The sequence below is a fragment of the Danio rerio genome, chromosome 14 (assembly GCF_049306965.1).
Source record: "Danio rerio strain Tuebingen ecotype United States chromosome 14, GRCz12tu, whole genome shotgun sequence".
Taxonomy (NCBI): domain Eukaryota; kingdom Metazoa; phylum Chordata; class Actinopteri; order Cypriniformes; family Danionidae; genus Danio; species Danio rerio.
The window spans coordinates 46,145,337-46,165,531 of record NC_133189.1 but is presented as its reverse complement, the minus strand read 5'-3'; the positions used below and the strand labels follow the sequence as shown (position 1 = coordinate 46,165,531).

At 36.4% G+C, this 20,195-nt stretch overlaps 2 protein-coding genes and 1 long non-coding RNA gene across 34 annotated transcripts in view; 1 reads left to right on the top strand and 2 right to left on the bottom strand.

The window, feature by feature from the left end:
* Positions 1-16,275, bottom strand: part of nitr13 (novel immune-type receptor 13) — a 53,346-nt gene extending 37,071 nt beyond the window's left edge. For 5 of the 30 annotated variants that reach the window (XM_073921070.1, XM_073921072.1, XM_073921089.1 and 2 more), the window contains exons 1-4: positions 16,095-16,183; positions 14,616-14,710; positions 14,428-14,513; positions 12,371-12,513 (exon numbers count right to left, since the gene is read on the bottom strand). The gene's annotated coding sequence lies outside the window, so the exon portion shown is untranslated. Of the gene's footprint in view, positions 1-12,370; positions 12,514-14,427; positions 14,514-14,615; positions 14,735-16,094; positions 16,224-16,247 lie in introns of those variants that run through there. The other 25 variants (XM_073921074.1, XM_073921079.1, XM_073921078.1 and 22 more) reach the window with 24 other exon arrangements.
* itga6l (integrin, alpha 6, like) overlaps positions 1-20,195 on the top strand; it is a 37,489-nt gene that overhangs the window by 14,995 nt on the left and 2,299 nt on the right. For all 3 annotated transcript variants that reach the window (XM_073922185.1, XM_021481280.3, XM_073922186.1), the window contains 7 exons: positions 11,336-11,419; positions 11,512-11,591; positions 11,726-11,800; positions 12,080-12,182; positions 12,405-12,581; positions 14,433-14,543; positions 16,287-16,397. In XM_073922185.1, coding sequence (XP_073778286.1) covers positions 11,336-11,419; positions 11,512-11,591; positions 11,726-11,800; positions 12,080-12,182; positions 12,405-12,581; positions 14,433-14,543; positions 16,287-16,397 — 741 coding nt within the window. The remainder of the gene's footprint in view (positions 1-11,335; positions 11,420-11,511; positions 11,592-11,725; positions 11,801-12,079; positions 12,183-12,404; positions 12,582-14,432; positions 14,544-16,286; positions 16,398-20,195) is intronic.
* Positions 1-20,195, bottom strand: part of LOC141377590 (uncharacterized) — a 165,569-nt gene that overhangs the window by 144,939 nt on the left and 435 nt on the right. The gene's annotated exons all lie outside the window — the stretch shown is intronic.

Below are 20,195 nucleotides of genomic sequence, written 5' to 3'. Positions count from 1 at the left end.
TGTAATTAAGTAAAACTGAATAGTATATGCCTTTAAAAATAGTTTTGAATTTGAACTTCTAAAAAATTGAACATCTGAAATTAAAGACATCTCAATTTTCTAAGTCAGATTTTTGTAGATGTATTTTCAAACTTATTACTAATATAGGTTTACATTCATCCAAGATCAATTATCCATTATCCATTTTTTTTTTGTATATTTATTAATGATAAATGTATGTATGCAACATGGTGGCACAGTGGGTTGCACAATTACCTGGTTCAAGTCGTTGGTTCATCCTCAGCTGGGTCAGTTGGCATTTCTGTGTGGAGTTTGCATGTTCTCGCCGTGTTTTTTTGTGGGTTTCCTCCGGGTGCTCCGGTTTCCCCCACGAGTCCAAAGACATGCGGTATACACTGTTAACCCTTACTGTAGATTATGCAGTAAATAACTGTAAAATAGCCAGTGTTTAGCTGTAATGAAAGAAACAGTATTTTACTGTAAAAGGAGCAGGATTTGTATGAAATTCTTTAGTGCAAATGATACAGTAATTTACTTTACGTACACACTACAGGTACTGTAACAATAAATGGCAAATTACTGTTCAACCATTACTGCCCCATCTACTCTGATGCTTTATGTAGCTAATTATCGAGACGTACATTTTAAAGGCAGAAAACAATGATTTAGGCATCACCAGACACTCCCACAGGCTGTCTTATTCTTAACAAAAAAGTTGGTAACGCTTTCTTTTACAACCCGCAAAGTACCGCGTAAGTACAGTGAAATTACAGTGTACTTTTCTGTACGTACTGTGTAAGTATAATGAACGTATGTGTAGGTATGAGGGAACTAACCGTAATGCTTGGGTAAAAAGGGGGTAACAACCAGATGTTCATCACAAAAATTACCGCGTAAGTACAGTGAAATAACGGTGTACTTTTCTGTACCTATAGTGTAAGTATAAATAACGTTTACGTAAGTATAAGGGAACAAACTGTAATGCTCGGGTAATAAGGGGGTAACAACCAGATATTTAGCATGAAAGGTACCGCTTAAGTACAGTGAAATAACGGTGCACTTTTCTTTAAATTGCAAAAGAACAAACCATAATGTTTGCGTAAAAGGGGAGTAACAATAAGATATACATCACGCAAAGAAGTATATTAAGTTTACGATGTACATTTCTTCAAGTATTGTATACATATAAAGAATTATGCAAGGATGGTGACAACCTATTGCTATCTGCAAATGTACTGTATATGCACCTGCGTGAGTACATTAGTACTCTTATTCAGTGCTTGGGTTTTATATGGGGTGTTTAATGAATAAAAGGTTTACAACCTGTGAAATTATGAACCCTTATTGTATACTGTATGTATTTTAAATCTGCAATTCAATATAAAATATATTTCCATACACTACTTACCTTATGTTTACTCGTCGATCTCACCAAAGCCATCAATGTCTCCATAACTCACTATCAACAAATAACTTTGCATGACATAGGCCTACCGTCAGGGTTCAATGCAGATTAAAACAGGCTCGCATCTTTACTGCTGTTGCACAGGGGGGCTAACTGTTGCATTTCAGTAAATGTATAGCTGATGCTTTATAGAAAAATCTAGTAATTTGGTCTTCAATCAATAAAAACTGCTGCTGTAGTTTACTCTGTTCTTAGTGTTCAAGTATACACTAGTATGTTAAAGTTCAGCTTCTTCCCTCTTTGTTCCCTGTAGTTAAAGGGTAAATACAGTATTTGTTACCTCCTTGTTACCTGTACTTACAGGGTAAATACCACATTTGAGGGTTGTAAATTAAAGTGAAGCTTTGTTCCTCTCTTGTTACCTCCTTGTTACCTGTACTTACAGGGTAAATACCACATTTGAGGGTTGTAAATTAAAGTGAAGCTTTGTTCCTCTCTTGTTACCTCCTTGTTACCTGTACTTACAGGGTAAATACCACATTTGAGGGTTGTAAATTAAAGTGAAGCTTTGTTCCTCTCTTGTTACCTCCTTGTTACCTGTACTTACAGGGTAAATACCACATTTGAGGGTTGTAAATTAAAGTGAAGCTTTGTTCCTCTCTTGTTACCTCCTTGTTACCTGTACTTACAGGGTAAATACCACATTTGAGGGTTGTAAATTAAAGTGAAGCTTTGTTCCTCTCTTGTTACCTCCTTGTTACCTGTACTTACAGGGTAAATACCACATTTGAGGGTTGTAAATTAAAGTGAAGCTTTGTTCCTCTCTTGTTACCTCCTTGTTACCTGTACTTACAGGGTAAATACCACATTTGAGGGTTGTAAATTAAAGTGAAGCTTTGTTCCTCTCTTGTTACCTGTAGTTAAAGGGTAAATACAACATTTGTTCCCCCCTTGTTCCCTTTAGTTTACAATGTAAAATCTTGAAGGCAGTGAAATAAATATACAAACACACAATATATTTCTTCTTTACTTTGTAACCTTTATTTTAATAAATAAGCATTTTAAAAGACTTCATATTAATCAAACATTGTCTTGTCTATCATTGCCTATACTCATTCATTTTCTCTTTGGCTTTGTCCTTTTGTTAATCTGGGGTCGCCACAGTGGAATAAACCACCATCTTATCCAGCATATGTTTTACGCAGTGGATGCCCTTCCAGCTGCAACCCATCTCTTGGAAACATCCATACACACCCACTCACACACATTCACTACGGACAATTTAGCCTACCCAATTCACCTGTACCGCATGTCTTTGGACTGTGAGGGAAACCGGAGCACCCGGAGGAAACCCACGCGAACGCAGGGAGAACTCCATGCAGAAACCTTCTTGATGTGAGGAAACAGCACTACCTACTGTGCCACCGTGTTGCCACCCAGCTGCAACCCATCACTGGGAAACATCCATACACACTCATTCACACACATACACTACGGACAATTTTACCTTACCCAATGTCACCACATATTTTTGGACTTGTGGGAGCACCCGGAGGAAACCCACGCTAACATGGGGAGAACATGCAAACTCCACACAGAAATGCCAACTGACCCAGCCGAGGCTCGAACCAGCGACCTTCTTGCTGTGAGGCGATTGTGCTACCCACTGCGCCTGCCTATACTCAAACAGCAAAATAACACATTATTTCCTTCCCCCTTTTTTCTGGCATCTCTTGCTTGGCTTCCTCTTCTGCTCTTCTCAGCTTCCACTGAGGACTCTGATGGTGAGTGGCTGATGAAATCCCATGGGTCTTGCTGCTCTGCATTTATATAAAATATATGAACAGACAGAAAGGCGTTTAGTAAGCTATAGACATGTTTATTTTCCTGTTTAATGTGTGTGTAGTGGTTGTCCAACAATTTCACACACTAAACATTTACAGATACCATACACACACTATACATTACTATCAAACAAAGGTACTATCATCAGATCATATGGGAGATTGTGATCATTTATAGTGATAATAATTAAAGCGCAGAGGGGAAAAGGCTTAAATATATGTGCAGGCAGTATAGACTTTGAAGTAAAGATTATTTGCAGTTCAGTGTACATATTTAAATTCTGTGTCACTCATTAAATGGTAAGTAAATGTAACGTTTGGGTTAACTACCCCTAAGGTTAGTTTTTGATTAAAGTACATGTCTTAACCCATCATTAGTCCTAAATAAAGTGAAAGATAACATAATATGGTTGATGTACTGTTATGGACCCTTTTTACATTTCAGCACAGTGAATGGGAAAGTACAACACATTTTTTTACAATCTTCTTTGCTCAAATAAAATGAAAACTTTACGATGGTGTTGTCTCGACAATTAGAAAAATAAAAAAAATAGTGTGAAACTGATAACGCCAGCAAGAAGAGAGAATAACTTCTAATTTACTCATGACCATAAACACTGTTTGAAACACCTCGCACATGTAATCATATTATATAATACATACGTAAATACAAATAAATGTTATTTTATAAAAAAAATCATATAAAAAACTCAAGGATTTTAGATCCTGATGATCGTTAAACGCGTCATAACAGTGTTGTGAAAAGGGTGTAATTGTTAAAAATAGGTACAAACATCAGATATAAACAAAAACCTAAACAAACACTTCTATGTACATAACGTCATAAAAATACTTGTTTTATTTAACTTACCTCGCGCTGCCGTCCTTGTACTGCCGTGAACAGGAAATTCTGGGAATGGAGGACGGAGAGTTGAATCGATTCGTCTTCAACAAACCGATCAGTGTGACATCAAAACATCGCGAGAACAACAGACAGCTCCGTGTGCATTTGAATCCATCTCGCGATATTGTATCACTTCAGGTACGCGCCTACTGATTCGTTGATTCAAACGAGTTGTGAATCAAGAAGCCTCTAAAGATCCGAATCAAACTGCAGCAGCACGCCACGAGGTTTTGCTCAGACTTTTGGGACGTTTGGAATTGCTCCGTCTTGTCACCATGTAACACATGTGAGTAAATCGTTGTCAGTAAATAAGGCTATTGTTACGATTAGAAATTGTGCATTAACCAGATTATATTTATTTTGTTTCATTTGTTTTTAGCGTAACATTAACGTTAGTTCATGGCCGAATCTAAACGGCCAGCAGCGAATATTTACCAATGTTTACTGTCGTTTACTTTGCACATCTTAGAAATGTTGCCAAAGTTCCTATAGATTTAGTTTCTTCATGTCATTCCAGAAAGACTGGATGATGAGCAGGTCAGATCTCTGTGGCTGTTGTCATACTGACTGTGCAGACGATTTTCTCCCTTTATACGTTAATTACAGCAAAGTTTATGACAAAATTAATGTTTGGAAATGTAAATTGATATTTTCTGTAGCATGCCAGTTTGATATATCAATACCCCCCCCCCCCCCCCCCCCCCCCCCCCCCACCCAATTACTAGTAACGTTTGCCTAGGACTTTAGCACAGTAGCCTACTATTTAAGCCTTTTCCCCTCTGCGCTTTAATTATTATCACTATAAATGATCACAATCTCCCATATGATCTGATGAAAGTACCTTTGTTTGATAGTAATGTATAGTGTGTGTATGGTATCTGTAAATGTTTAGTGTGTGAAATTGTTGGACAACCACTACACACACATTAAACAGGAAAATAAACATGTCTATAGCTTACTAAACGCCTTTCTGTCTGTTCATATATTTTATATAAATGCAGAGCAGCAAGACCCATGGGATTTCATCAGCCACTCACCATCAGAGTCCTCAGTGGAAGCTGAGAAGAGCAGAAGAGGAAGCCAAGCAAGAGATGCCAGAAAAAAGGGGGAAGGAAATAATGTGTTATTTTGCTGTTTGAGTATAGGCAGGCGCAGTGGGTAGCACAATCGCCTCACAGCAAGAAGGTCGCTGGTTCGAGCCTCGGCTGGGTCAGTTGGCATTTCTGTGTGGAGTTTGCATGTTCTCCCCATGTTAGCGTGGGTTTCCTCCGGGTGCTCCCACAAGTCCAAAAATATGTGGTGACATTGGGTAAGGTAAAATTGTCCGTAGTGTATGTGTGTGAATGAGTGTGTATGGATGTTTCCCAGTGATGGGTTGCAGCTGGGTGGCAACACGGTGGCACAGTAGGTAGTGCTGTTTCCTCACATCAAGAAGGTTTCTGCATGGAGTTCTCCCTGCGTTCGCGTGGGTTTCCTCCGGGTGCTCCGGTTTCCCTCACAGTCCAAAGACATGCGGTGCAGGTGAATTGGGTAGGCTAAATTGTCCGTAGTGAATGTGTGTGAGTGGGTGTGTATGGATGTTTCCAAGAGATGGGTTGCAGCTGGAAGGGCATCCACTGCGTAAAACATATGCTGGATAAGATGGTGGTTTATTCCACTGTGGCGACCCCAGATTAACAAAAGGACAAAGCCAAAGAGAAAATGAATGAGTATAGGCAATGATAGACAAGACAATGTTTGATTAATATGAAGTCTTTTAAAATGCTTATTTATTAAAATAAAGGTTACAAAGTAAAGAAGAAATATATTGTGTGTTTGTATATTTATTTCACTGCCTTCAAGATTTTACATTGTAAACTAAAGGGAACAAGGGGGGAACAAATGTTGTATTTACCCTTTAACTACAGGTAACAAGAGAGGAACAAAGCTTCACTTTAATTTACAACCCTCAAATGTGGTATTTACCCTGTAAGTACAGGTAACAAGGAGGTAACAAGAGAGGAACAAAGCTTCACTTTAATTTACAACCCTCAAATGTGGTATTTACCCTGTAAGTACAGGTAACAAGGAGGTAACAAGAGAGGAACAAAGCTTCACTTTAATTTACAACCCTCAAATGTGGTATTTACCCTGTAAGTACAGGTAACAAGGAGGTAACAAGAGAGGAACAAAGCTTCACTTTAATTTACAACCCTCAAATGTGGTATTTACCCTGTAAGTACAGGTAACAAGGAGGTAACAAGAGAGGAACAAAGCTTCACTTTAATTTACAACCCTCAAATGTGGTATTTACCCTGTAAGTACAGGTAACAAGGAGGTAACAAGAGAGGAACAAAGCTTCACTTTAATTTACAACCCTCAAATGTGGTATTTACCCTGTAAGTACAGGTAACAAGGAGGTAACAAGAGAGGAACAAAGCTTCACTTTAATTTACAACCCTCAAATGTGGTATTTACCCTGTAAGTACAGGTAACAAGGAGGTAACAAATACTGTATTTACCCTTTAACTACAGGGAACAAAGAGGGAAGAAGCTGAACTTTAACATACTAGTGTATACTTGAACACTAAGAACAGAGTAAACTACAGCAGCAGTTTTTATTGATTGAAGACCAAATTACTAGATTTTTCTATAAAGCATCAGCTATACATTTACTGAAATGCAACAGTTAGCCCCCCTGTGCAACAGCAGTAAAGATGCGAGCCTGTTTTAATCTGCATTGAACCCTGACGGTAGGCCTATGTCATGCAAAGTTATTTGTTGATAGTGAGTTATGGAGACATTGATGGCTTTGGTGAGATCGACGAGTAAACATAAGGTAAGTAGTGTATGGAAATATATTTTATATTGAATTGCAGATTTAAAATACATACAGTATACAATAAGGGTTCATAATTTCACAGGTTGTAAACCTTTTATTCATTAAACACCCCATATAAAACCCAAGCACTGAATAAGAGTACTAATGTACTCACGCAGGTGCATATACAGTACATTTGCAGATAGCAATAGGTTGTCACCATCCTTGCATAATTCTTTATATGTATACAATACTTGAAGAAATGTACATCGTAAACTTAATATACTTCTTTGCGTGATGTATATCTTATTGTTACTCCCCTTTTACGCAAACATTATGGTTTGTTCTTTTGCAATTTAAAGAAAAGTGCACCGTTATTTCACTGTACTTAAGCGGTACCTTTCATGCTAAATATCTGGTTGTTACCCCCTTATTACCCGAGCATTACAGTTTGTTCCCTTATACTTACGTAAACGTTATTTATACTTACACTATAGGTACAGAAAAGTACACCGTTATTTCACTGTACTTACGCGGTAATTTTTGTGATGAACATCTGGTTGTTACCCCCTTTTTACCCAAGCATTACGGTTAGTTCCCTCATACCTACACATACGTTCATTATACTTACACAGTACGTACAGAAAAGTACACTGTAATTTCACTGTACTTACGCGGTACTTTGCGGGTTGTAAAAGAAAGCGTTACCAAAAAGTTTTAGAAGTTTTAGTTTTCAGAAAATGCTGGCCCTTTAAGGGAGCCAGGTGTTTGATTTGTTTACTGCTGAGTGTGCTCTATTCTCTGTCTATCAGTCCAGATGTAGTCTAATATGTTTTAGGCTTTAAATAAGAATCTACAATAAGTAAGTAAAATGTGTTCAAATTAATTTTGAGGGTTTCTAAAATAAGGCTGTTTTTTAAGTTATATTGTTGCTATCTTGAACTGTGTACTTGAAAGCTACATTGATAGCTATTTAGCCTCTCCTCATATAACTTCTTACATTACTTTTGTTTAAGTATATTTATTTATTGGATATTGCATATTGTCATAATGTACAGATGCTAACAGTTTCATGTATCTTTCTGGCAAATAAGCAGATTTTATGCACATAAAAACCATTAAATTCTATCACCTTAGTAAGGTAACATGTGCACAGAAATCATCACAGGGAATCACAAAAATGTGAAACACATAACCATCCACACACAAAAGCTCCACTGTCAGGTCCCAGGTTGTGAGTTTGTTGCTAAGTATTTTTCAGAGCTGTTTCCACCTATGAATTTATATTAGAAACAATAAAAAAATTCGTTGTCATGAGATTTTTAAAGTAAATAAATAATAATTATAGCAATATAAGATTGGATCCTTTGGATTTTCGGTGTTGCCGACTTTATTTTTGTTTTTTTTTATAATTATTTAAAACTTTTTATTGAGAATTGACAGTATGTGCCTGTGTTTGACAAACATGTTTCTATCTATATCTTTATCTATGTGTTCTTTTCATATGCTTATTTTATAATTATTTTTAAAAAATAAAATAATTATTTTGTGTTTTTTGCTGTTCAGTTTTTTATGCATGGTTCGCATTGAGGAGAGAGTAACACATTTCACTGCAGCACTTTCTGTGTGTTTGTGTGTGTGTGTGTGTGTGTGTGTGTGTGTATTTTATTTATTGCATATGTGATTGTGATAAATGTTGGAAGTTGCTTTAAAAGTATGCTATATACCAGGGGTGCTCAATCCTGTTCCTGGAGATCTACCTTCCTGCAGATTTCAATTGCTACCTATATCAAACACACCTGAACCAATTAATTAGGACCTGAACACCACGTGATAATTACAGGCTGGTGTGTTTGATATGGGTAGCAAATGAAATCTGCAGGAACGTAGATCTCCAGGAACAGGATTGAGCACCCCTGCTATATACCATGGGGGTCAAACTCCAAGTTGCTGGAGAACTGCAGGGCAGCAGAGTTTAGTTCCCACCCTGCTTCAACATTACCTGTAGATTTCTAACGAGCCTTACTTAGTTTTATCAGGTGTGTTTAATTAGAGTTACAGATTAAAGTCCCGGTCACACTGCACTTTTCTCCCTATAGACTTCCATTCATACGCATGTGAATGCTGCAGACCTGGAATGCTAGCTTATGTGACAAATTTTAAAGTTTGCAGCATTGGAAAGTTCAAGCTTGGAGAACTCTGACCTGCGAAGCTTGAGACTAATCATGATCAAACCATGACCTCTCTGAACAAAAATTATGGACCAGTCGCTTGCTTTTTCAATCTCTAATTATTTTGTTTAATCCCACTCCTTTTCGCAGTGCCATATGACAGAATTTCGCATGCTCAAACGTTAGTGTAACCACAGCCTTGCTGTGCAGACCTGTGGCTCTCAGTAATATGTAAGATGATATTTATATCTGCTGATTTGTTAATTTTGTTATACGTTTTGTTGTATATTTGTTTGCTGCCAAAACAATAAAATAAATGTCAATTTTAATGCCTTCTATTTTTAATAACAGGTAAGAATACTAATTAATTTTAGTAACACCTTGACATACTATTAATGTGTATGCAGTATAATCCTGTGAGTTGTAACACTACAATACAGTAATTAACTGTACACAGTTTCCAGTTAGTTACCACTACTGCTCTATTACAGTAATTAACTGGCAACACTGTTGCCAGCTACTCACTGTGATGGTTCAGTTACAGTAAATAACTGGCAACACCGTTGCCAGCCACTCACTGTAATGGTTCAGTTACAGTAATTAACTGGCAACACTGTTGCCAGTTACTTACTGTAACCAAACTTTTACAGTGAGTAGCTGGCAACAGTGTTGCCAGTGTTCTACTGTAAAAAAGCCTGGTAAGGTCTAACAGTGTAGGTGAATTGGGTAAGCTAAATTGTCTGTAGTGTATGAGTGTGTATGTGTGGATGAGAGTGTATGGGGGTTTCCCAGTCATCCACTAAGTAAAACATATGCTGGATAAATTGGCGGTTCATTCCACTGTGTCGACCCCTGATTAATAAAGGGACTAAGCCGAAAAGAAAATGAATGAAAGAAATGTATGTGCCTACATATTCACTTATTAATAAAATACATTTATTAATTATTCATTTAATTTCCTTCAGCTTAGTCATCAGGGGTCGCCACAGTGGAATGAACCACCAACTTATCCTGCGAATGTTTTCCATGGCAGATGCCCTTTCAGCTACAACCAAGTACTGGGAAACACCCATAAACACTCACACATATCCACTACGGCCAGTTTAGTTAAATTCATATATCGCATGTCTTGTGCTGTGAGGCACTGTGGGGGAAACCGGAGCACCAAAAGAAAACCCACAGCAACATGGGGAGAACATGCAAACTCCACACAGAAATGCCAACTGACCCAGCTGAGGCTCGAGCCAGCGACCTTCTTGCTGTAAGGCAACAGCCTACCCATTGCGCCACCCAAATTTGCATTTTGCATTTGACCATAAAACCAGTCATAAGGGTAATTTCTTTGGAAATTGATATTTATTATCTGAATAATCTTTCCACTGATGTACGGTTTGTAAGTAGCAGTAAAGTATATAGTAAAAATAAAGTATTTGTCCAACATAGTGCTGAATGTTCAAATTAAGTTTTAAACAATGCATATGACTAATCAAAATATTAAGTTGATACATCTACAGTACAACACTGCTTCAAGAAACTTGCTGTTTACTTAATATTCTAATTATTTTTGACATAAACATATTTTGACTCATTCAATGTATTTTCAGCTATTGCCGAAATTACACCTGTGCGCAGAGGTTGTTTTTTTGTGCTCCACACTGTAAAAAAAAAAAAAAATCTGTAAATTAATAGTTTAGTACATTTTAGTTAAGTACGTTTTTGCAATTCATATTATTATTTTTATTTTTCCCCGTTTATTTATGCTTTTGAATTGCAATATGGGACCTTGATCTTTTTTCCAACAACTTGAATAGTTTGAAAAAGTGATTTTATTAACATTTTTAATAGTTTAAAGTGATATATTGTCTGGGTTGGTGTTGTATATTAAGCTACAAAAACGTTGTAATAAACTGCCAGTACAATTTCTGTTACAGACGTATGTCTCTATATATTATTTCTTAGAAATTATATTATTTCAAGCCACTGAAATGTCAATTAAAGTCACTATGTCAAACTGTAAAGTCGAATTTTCAAAATCAAAAGTGCAGAGATCAACATCCCATATTGCAATTCACAATCATAAATAAACAGAAAACACCTGCGACTCACAAAATACTTAAACTGTTCATAAATGGATATTTTTTAAAGCGCATGGTCACATATATATATATATATATATATAGGTGTCCTCAGATGACTTTTTATGTTGTGCAGGTTACCCAGGTGCAGTGTAACCCCAATGAGAATAGAACACAGGCCGACTGCCAACTTGGAAATCCTTTGAAAAGAGACGCAGAGGTTTGAGAGCTTTTCATTTTCAGACCATTAAACATATTTTCAGTCAATAATAAGATCTTTCAGCCTCCTAATCCAGGGTCGTTTCCTCACAGGTTTCATTCTTCCTGATGCTGAACACAGAAAAACTTTCCTTAAGAGTAACTAGTGCTAATGTGACTTTGGCCCTTAAAACGTAAGAAAATTATATTCGTTACAGTTAAACATAAAATTAATTAACTAAATAACTACAAAGTATTATTAATATTTATTACAAGAAGAGTGGATTACAAGCTGTTTGTTGTTTTTAATTAACCTTTTTGTCTGCAGGATCAGCATTCAAGATGTCCCAATAGTTGTTGCGGAAGCCAAAATTATATTTGAACTGCATCTAAATATCATTGGGTAAGACTTTTAATTCTTGAACATAAATATAAACTGGTTAGCAGTCAGTAAGATATTATTACTGATATTATTATAGTCATTTTGCAAGGATGCATAAAAAAGAGGCATTTCTAGAGTCATTTATATTGGTACTGAGGAGTACAATTTTTTAATGCTGTTCTTTTAAACGTTATAAAAGGTATCCCTCATTTATTTGATTTGCAGTATAAAAGACATTCTAACTTTAAGTTGTTGATGTGCAAGCATTAATAAAACTTATAATTTTCTGATGTATTTTAGTCTTGCTAAACCTTCCCAGTTGTTCTTTGGAGGAGAAGTGAAAGATGAGAAAGCCATGAAAGCAGAAGATGATGTTGGCTCTTTGGTCCAATATGAGTTTAGGGTTGGTGTCTGTCCCCTTAAAACTAATGCTTCATTATCATTAACATTTATGTAATGCATTTAAACACTTATACCAATACATGATTGTCATAAAAGTCTATGAATGTCAAATATCTTCCTCAGTTTTCAGTAATAGAGCTACCGGATTAATGTCCTAATGTACAGTATATATATTATTGAAATACTCACTGAATGTTGTTGATTTTTGCATTTCTGGAGTCAGATTTTTAACATCGGTCGGCCTCTGAAGTCCTTCGGTTCTGCTGTGCTGAATATTCAGTGGCCAAAAGCGACTAAAGCAGGAAAACGGCTGCTGTACCTGATGCAGATCACTGATCGAGGAAAAAACATCATTCACTGCACTCCGTCAGAGGCTATCAACACACTCAGATTTAACATGGTAAATCCTCAGTCGAGTATACAGCGGTAAATGTGTTCAAAATGTACAAAGAAAAGTGTGTTGACCCTGAAACACTATGATATAATTAGTGCTTTATTTTAGTCCTGTGGGATTTTCACTAAATTGCATAGTTGCCAATGAGTAAGAAATACTGACCATGGCAAATTCCTCAATTTCAAAAACTAAAAAAAGAGCAGAGTGTGTTCAGAAATGGCTTGGCTATTATCTATTTAAGACCAACCTAGTGATACTTCTTTCTTAAAACAGAGCTTTATAGTAGTGATTATATTATAGTAGTGATGTGCTGTATTTTATTTTCAGGGATAGACCAAATTATTTAATTGACAGATGAAGTGATTTATTTCAGACTTTTTAGCAGTCCGATTTCCATCCTGAGCTTATGCTTTGGATGTCACCTTACAAAACTAAGCAGGTTTTACTAAACTAGCCAAATTAACTATGTTAGTTGTAGTAAAACTATAGTTTTCAAATGAAGAGTTCATTAAATCTTCTTCTAAAACATTTTGTCTCAGCTTCCTATGTTCACATTCAGTTATTTCACATTAAAGGCAATGAATTTAGCCTATTCTTTGCCATAAAAACTTAAAAATACTGAACATACACTAAGGAGCCAGAGAAAAAAATGCTCATTTTAAAAGACAATTTCCTGATCTCTTCAAATGGTATTCTATATGCCAAGAAATTATCACTCTACTTCAGTAAAACCTTTTGTGACACCTTGTCAACTTTTTATACAGTGCGCATATAAGTGTTGTACACGTCACCATTTTTCTCAGAAAACATATTTCTTAAGGTGCTGTTGACTTGAAATTTTTACTGGATGTTGGTAACAACCAAAGAAATCTATATATGCAAAGCAAACAAAGCTAATTAGTTTACAAATTAAGTTATGTATAATAAAATAAAATGATGCCGGAATAAAAGCATTGAACACATGAAGAAAGGGAGCTGTAGAAAGGCAGTGAAAGCCCAGACAGCAGCTGAAATCCCTCAGTACTTATTTAGCAACCCTCTGCCCTTCAATATTATACATTAATATTAGCTGCTTTAGTCCAACATCTAATCAGGATGATGAAGATGATGGTGGACATTTCAGCAAGACAATGATCCAAAACACAGCCAAGGAAACTCAAATTCTTTCAGAGAAAGAAAAAAAAGCTGTAGAATGGCCCAGCCAATCACCTGACTTCAATCCAATAGAAAATACAAAAATACAAATTAAAGCTCAGATTTAACCCACAGAACCATCAAGAGTTTTAAACTCTGTTAAAGCCATCCCTAAGCAATTCATGTGACTTTATTCTCCAGAGAAGCTGTCATCATCAAGAAAGCCTTTAATATTACACATAACTCATTCGTCAGATTTGTTTAGGTTTTGTTTTATTTTTATGTTTGTATTCTTTGGGTTTTTACCAAAACCTGGTTCAATTCCATGTCAACAGCTTCTTTAGAAATATTATTCCCAGGAAAAAAAAAATGACATGTTCAATACTTATTTCCCCCACTGTATGTTATACGTCACTATGGGTTTTTTTAATTACTGATAACAATAGACTTAACCCGACGGGATGATGTCTGTTATAAATTTCAGAGTACATGGATTCTGTGAAACAATAATCTGAGCAGGGCCAAATCACAACCAAAACAATATTCTTCAAAGAGACACGTGCAGTTTTTACCAACCGCTAGAGGAGCGAATATTAGAGACTAGCCTACATGTAAAATCTATCAATGATTGACCAACTTTTCTGCTTTGCAGCTGTCTGTATTTGATATAAATCCTTTAAACTCTGTGTAAGAGGTCAGTAATGTTCTGTGTTCACACCTCAGGCTTCATCCAGAGGAAAGCGGGAACTGGAGCGTGAATCCGGCTTGAAGGCTCTTGCCTCCACTTCTGATTTTTTCCCCTTTCTGGGCAACAAAAGAAAGTATAAAACCCTGGTAAATTAAACTTTCTGTCTCTACAACATGTAAAAAAGCATTTAAAGGGATAGTTCAAATAAATGTACTTACTATTTATTCTCACTCAAGTGGTTCAAAACCTTTATGAGTTTCTTTCTTCTGTTGAACACCAAAGAAGATCTTTTGAAGAAAGGTGGAACCTCTGACTTCCATAGTAGAGAAAACAAACACTATGGAAGTTAGTGATTACAGGTTTTTAGCATTATTCAAAATACCTCATTTAATATTTAACAAAACAAAGGAACTCAAAGATGTGGAGTAAATTGACATTTTTGGATGAACTAGGGGAGAGCGCGGGGCACAAAGTAACGCAGGGTAAAATGTAACAGAGTTTTAAGATATTTGCTCAGGGTTAATCAAGGTTTTCACCAGTGTCGGCAGACGTCTTCCTGCCAATTATTGAAAAAGTTTGGGAAAATTTGGATGAGAAACACAGAAGAAATCATTTTTGCAGCATAATACTATTTTTTACTAGAGTCTATGTTTTTTTATTTTTTTTTTTTTAATCTGTGAAAGTATGTAGGAAACATCTTATATTGTTGTGATTACCGTCTACTAGGCTAAAAGATAAAACCATTTTTAAAGATGTAAAAAACTCACAGTGACTGCTAGCCAGTTTTGAGAAAAACATGACACAGCGGGGTTAGTTGTAACAGGGTGTTACAAACAAGCCACACACTGTAGGACACCAACTAAACAAACAAAATAATTTTGGAATTATGAGTGAATTATAAAATGTTTTTAATAAAAAATATTTTTTTATAAAAAATAATGATGTTATTGCTAATACTGCAAGTAAATGCATTGTATAATAATGGATAATAATTCAAATAAATCCAAAAGTGTTCATCCAATAAATAAATAAATAAACATGCTGTGCTATGTAGAATAAAAAAAATGTGCCAACTACTGAGGAAATATAGCTACTATTTAAAGTAAACTGGATTTAAATGTGTAATCTGCATTTTTAAGCACGTTACTACTAACCCTCTATTACAACTTGCCCCGCAGGTGGGGTAAATAGTAACATTTTTACTCCTGGCACTTTTGGCAATACTGCACATAAACCAAAGGTCCGGCGATCATACAACTAGTGCTCATTTGCAGGAGAGGCTTGTGTGTTGTTGGTAAAAATATATAGTTTTTCTAACCCTATTACTTTATTCAATATTTTAACAACACCAAAAAGTGTTACTTTGTGCCCCGCTCTGTTCCCCCTACCTTTATCTGACTTTTGTTTGTCAAGCTCTTTGAAATGTATGTTTTTATCTCTCTCACTCTTTCCCTTTTTCTAGAGCAAACAAAACTATTTACACACCCACATGCACTTATTAATTTAACAACCTGCTTAGTTTACATTTCAGTTTGCACACACTGTAATAAATATATAATTTGTTAGATTTCTATATATTTTGTTTTAATTGCTAAATTTTCCGCAAATTTCTGGTAATTACCACCACAAAATTTGTCCTTTTGTCACAAAAAAACTAGGTGGTCTGATAGCTGTACATATCTAGTAATGTAGCCTACCTCTATTTGTCAATTTGTGTATTTTTATTCTCTATCTACTACTCTTTTTATTCCTTTATTATCTGTGTTTTTTTTCCTGTTGCTGTGATACTTTGAAAACGACTGTTACGAAAACAAACTCCTCGTGTCACATGTGTAAACAAACGTACCTACCTGTGCATGAAGTTCTTTTTGATTCGCTGATTCTTCCAGACGTGCGCGGATGAGTTGAGCTGTGTGGAGCTGCGGTGCCCTCTAGAGGCGCTGGACAGCAGCGCAGTCATCCTGCTGCATGCGCGCTTATGGAACAACACCTTTCTTCAGGTACAGTTGCTTTTTTATTTCACGTAAAAGTAAAATCTCAACAATAAAAGGAAATCATTTCACTTGAAGTTCACTTGGAAGATCACTTAGTAGAAATCAAGAACATAAACTAGATTTGTCAGTGTTGGCAGAGGTGGCAATAAACAATAAGCGAGGTAAGCAGCCACTTAAGGGCCCCAGGGAATTAGTGAGCCCGACCATTGCCTGGAAGCCTATATTAATCATATAGCTCTTTTATAAATATTCTATCATATGTTGTAAAACCTGTCTATAATCATTAAGATTTTAATGCTATATATTAATTCCTTTCAAATCTGGGGCCCCATGAATAGCGGAACGTTCCTTAAGTCTAATCACAAAAATGGCTATTTGACTGTTATATAGTTCATTTGTAAACTTTTTTTTTTTTGAGAATTTACTGTATTTAATTTTACATTAAAATAAGGTTTCCACAAAGTATTTGACCATGCAGTTTATTTACATAAAAACAAACCTATAGATAAGTAGAGTGTTTTGAGTTTTAATGCTTGGGCCCTATGCCTGGAATTGCTTAGTGCCCCCAAATCACTAAGGCCCCGTTTACACTAATGCGTTTTAGTTTGAAAACGCATAAGTTTTGCTACGGTTACGCCATCCGTCCACACTACGCCGGAGTTCTCGAGCGCCGAAAATGGAGCGTTTCGAAAACGCTGGAGAGGCCGTTTTCATTCTGAAATGCTGCTGCTCCGTCTCAGTGTGGATGATGGAAAACGGAGACATCTGAAAACGGAGGCGGGGCTGCTGACATTCACCTCTCTGATTGGGGCTTTTCCTGAATATTAAGTAGCCTAACACACACAGTTCAGTCCTGCATTCTCTCCTTGTAAATTCAGACTTCGCAAGTTTGATCAAGGCTGCAGTCTCTTCTTCTCAGTTTGATATGGAAAACAGACTATACCGAGGACACGGGTAAATCTTTAAAGGGAACAGTGTACTTTATAACTTCATTCACATCACTCTAGCTACGTTGTTTCACTTTCTCAACAATAAAATGTAAACATGATTTAAGAAACTGCCTATTTTCATTTTAATATTAGCAACTTAGACAGCAGACATGTTGAGGCGTCGTGCTGCATATATGAGCGTCATCTTCACTGTGTGGATATTTATAACAAAACGGAGCCGATAACAACTGCCTCCTTTCAATTTCAGTGAAAATACGAAACATACCCTCTCTTTTGCTGAATATCAGTTTTAATAATGGATAATGGCCATTATAAAAGTATAACATACAATAAGTTTATACATTATAGGAAATAAAGGCAAGCGATCAGTCAATATACAGAATAGGCTACGTGGTTACATTAATCATTAACCTATCTTTGCGCTCAGCCAAAACACGTTACCTGAGAACAAGTAATAGATTCCAATGACCAAAGTCAGGGAATATGTCGTTAGATAAAGAAAACAAGATGAATGAAATATCCCGTTTAATAAATATAGTGAGATTAGATCGAGCGGGAGATGCTTGATGAGAAGTCCGACTAGCAGAGCTCTCATCTGGGTAGATGGGCTGCAGCGTTTGCCCGGGAGTGTCTGTGTGGTCACGTGATGTGCGTTTTCAGCGTTTTGGTGTGGACGGATAGTAGTTCAGAAACGCTGGGTAAAACGCGAGTGTGGACGCGGATCGTTTTCATTCTACAATGCCGTTTTAAAACTAAAACGCACTAGTGTAAACGGGGCCTAAGTCCACCCCTGAGTGTTCATGGCAGTTCGTAACTTTTTGATTTAGTGGCTAATTCGTATGAATTTGTATGATCTAATTAGTACAATTTAGTACGATTTGCTTATCACCCGATGATGGTTGGGGTTAGGGGTGGGGTTGGGTACCACGCCTCCTTTTTAATATTTTACATTGTCTTACGACAAAAAATCATAGAATTACCCAGAGGCAACACTCTAGTGCGATTTGGGAAACAGCCACTAGATGGCGCGCCAAGCCATTTTGGAATTAAAATTCCAATAGAACAACAGCAAATTATAAAACAGTAAAATAAACTATTAAACGTGCTTATGATTTTGATAGTAAATGTTGTATTGTCGTCTTTCAGGTTGTATCTCAGCTTTAATGCAATTTTTAAATAAATCTATAAAAAAACAAAGCAGCTGCTTGCCATCGCGACAGCAATAAGATCAAATGGACAGCCGACCGCTTTCACTCCAAAATGGCAGAATCCGGGGCAGTTGCTGGGCGCTACTGTTGCAATAGAACAGTCTATTGAGTGTCGCCTCTTGGTCATTCTAAGCACTTTGGTATGACTGAACTCGTACAAATTCGTACAAATTAGCCACTAAACTGACAAAAAGTAAAATGTTTGCGTTTCCTCATGAGATCAGGCTGTAATATATCACAATTCTGACATTTTCCTGAGAATTGTGATATATAATTAGACAATTGTGTTATATCGGGCACATTTGACATTATACATGTAAAAAAATCTGCATATTAGTCAATTATTATACAAAAAACAATCTAAATTGTGCACAATAGAAATATGGGTGGGAAAAAAATTAATTACGAGCTAAAAAATGCTCTCTTACTGTTTTTATTTATTTAATTTCTTTATCCTGTGTCCTAGACAGGCTTCACATGCATTTTTTTTTTTCACTTTTTTTTTCTCTCAGTGCCTTTGGTAACCCAAAAACCCGATTCTCGAACTTACCCCCCTCTCTTATTCCCACTTTACTTCCAGTCTAATTACTGTCCCATCTAATTAAGGCAAAAAGACCAAAAGTAAATAAATTAGCCATAGTTTACATCAGAAGAGTCCCCCAGAGTACATACTGACAATTTGACTAAAACAGAGTTCAGACTGCATGATTTTAGCCCCGATTTTGACTCACTGACAGGTTTTGAGAAATCACAGACAAATGCCTGAAATCACAGACAAATCAGTGCTCGTTCACATTTACAATCACACAGTGTGATCTGAGAGAATCACCGATGAGAATCGCCGATGAGAATCGCAGATGAGTCCGTGAGATATTTGGCATGTTAAATATCTGGAGCTGTCGGTGAGTCAAATCATGCCACGTGACGTGTTCTGATTGAAAATAACATCAGTGATCACCTTCAACCAATGAGAGAGCAGTATCCACTAGGTACCGGTATCTGCAGGTCAGCGGTAGGTTGGGGGAGAAACTAAAAGTGCTTCTTTTCAAACTATCTGGACCCAAGAAATGGAAGAAAAACTAGTGGAAATTTGGCTTCTTTCTTATTATGTAGTTAATAAGAAAAGAAATACTACATGACCTAGTGTCGTTTCTTTGTCACTTCTCACTTGTGTTTGGTTGTGAGATGTAGTTTGGACAAAGTTGTCGGCGATTCTTCTTGTTGTAAAGTCATGCAGTGTGAAACCCCCTGTCGCCGATCCATTTTGTAGTGTAAACAAAGCAGCGATGAAACGCTAGCCTAGAAAAGTCATGCAGTGTGAAAACATCTGTGACACGACGACTTTGAAAATCATGCAGTCTGAACACGGCATAAGTCATTTGACTGCCACACAATGACTTATCATTCTGACAGTGCTGACACATTTATTGACACTGAAATTTAGTTCACTGACATTTGAAATTTAGAGATGAACGGTGAATAGATTTTTGAGGAAGAGACTGGCTTTTGCAGGCAATCCCTGCTATATGTATGCGTTGTTTTGAGAGACACAATGTTTTGCAAATTTCAATTCTAATCTGAGAAATGTACCAAAAGCGACTAAGAAAAACTAATATAACCACATGATTATTGACTGTGTCTTCTTT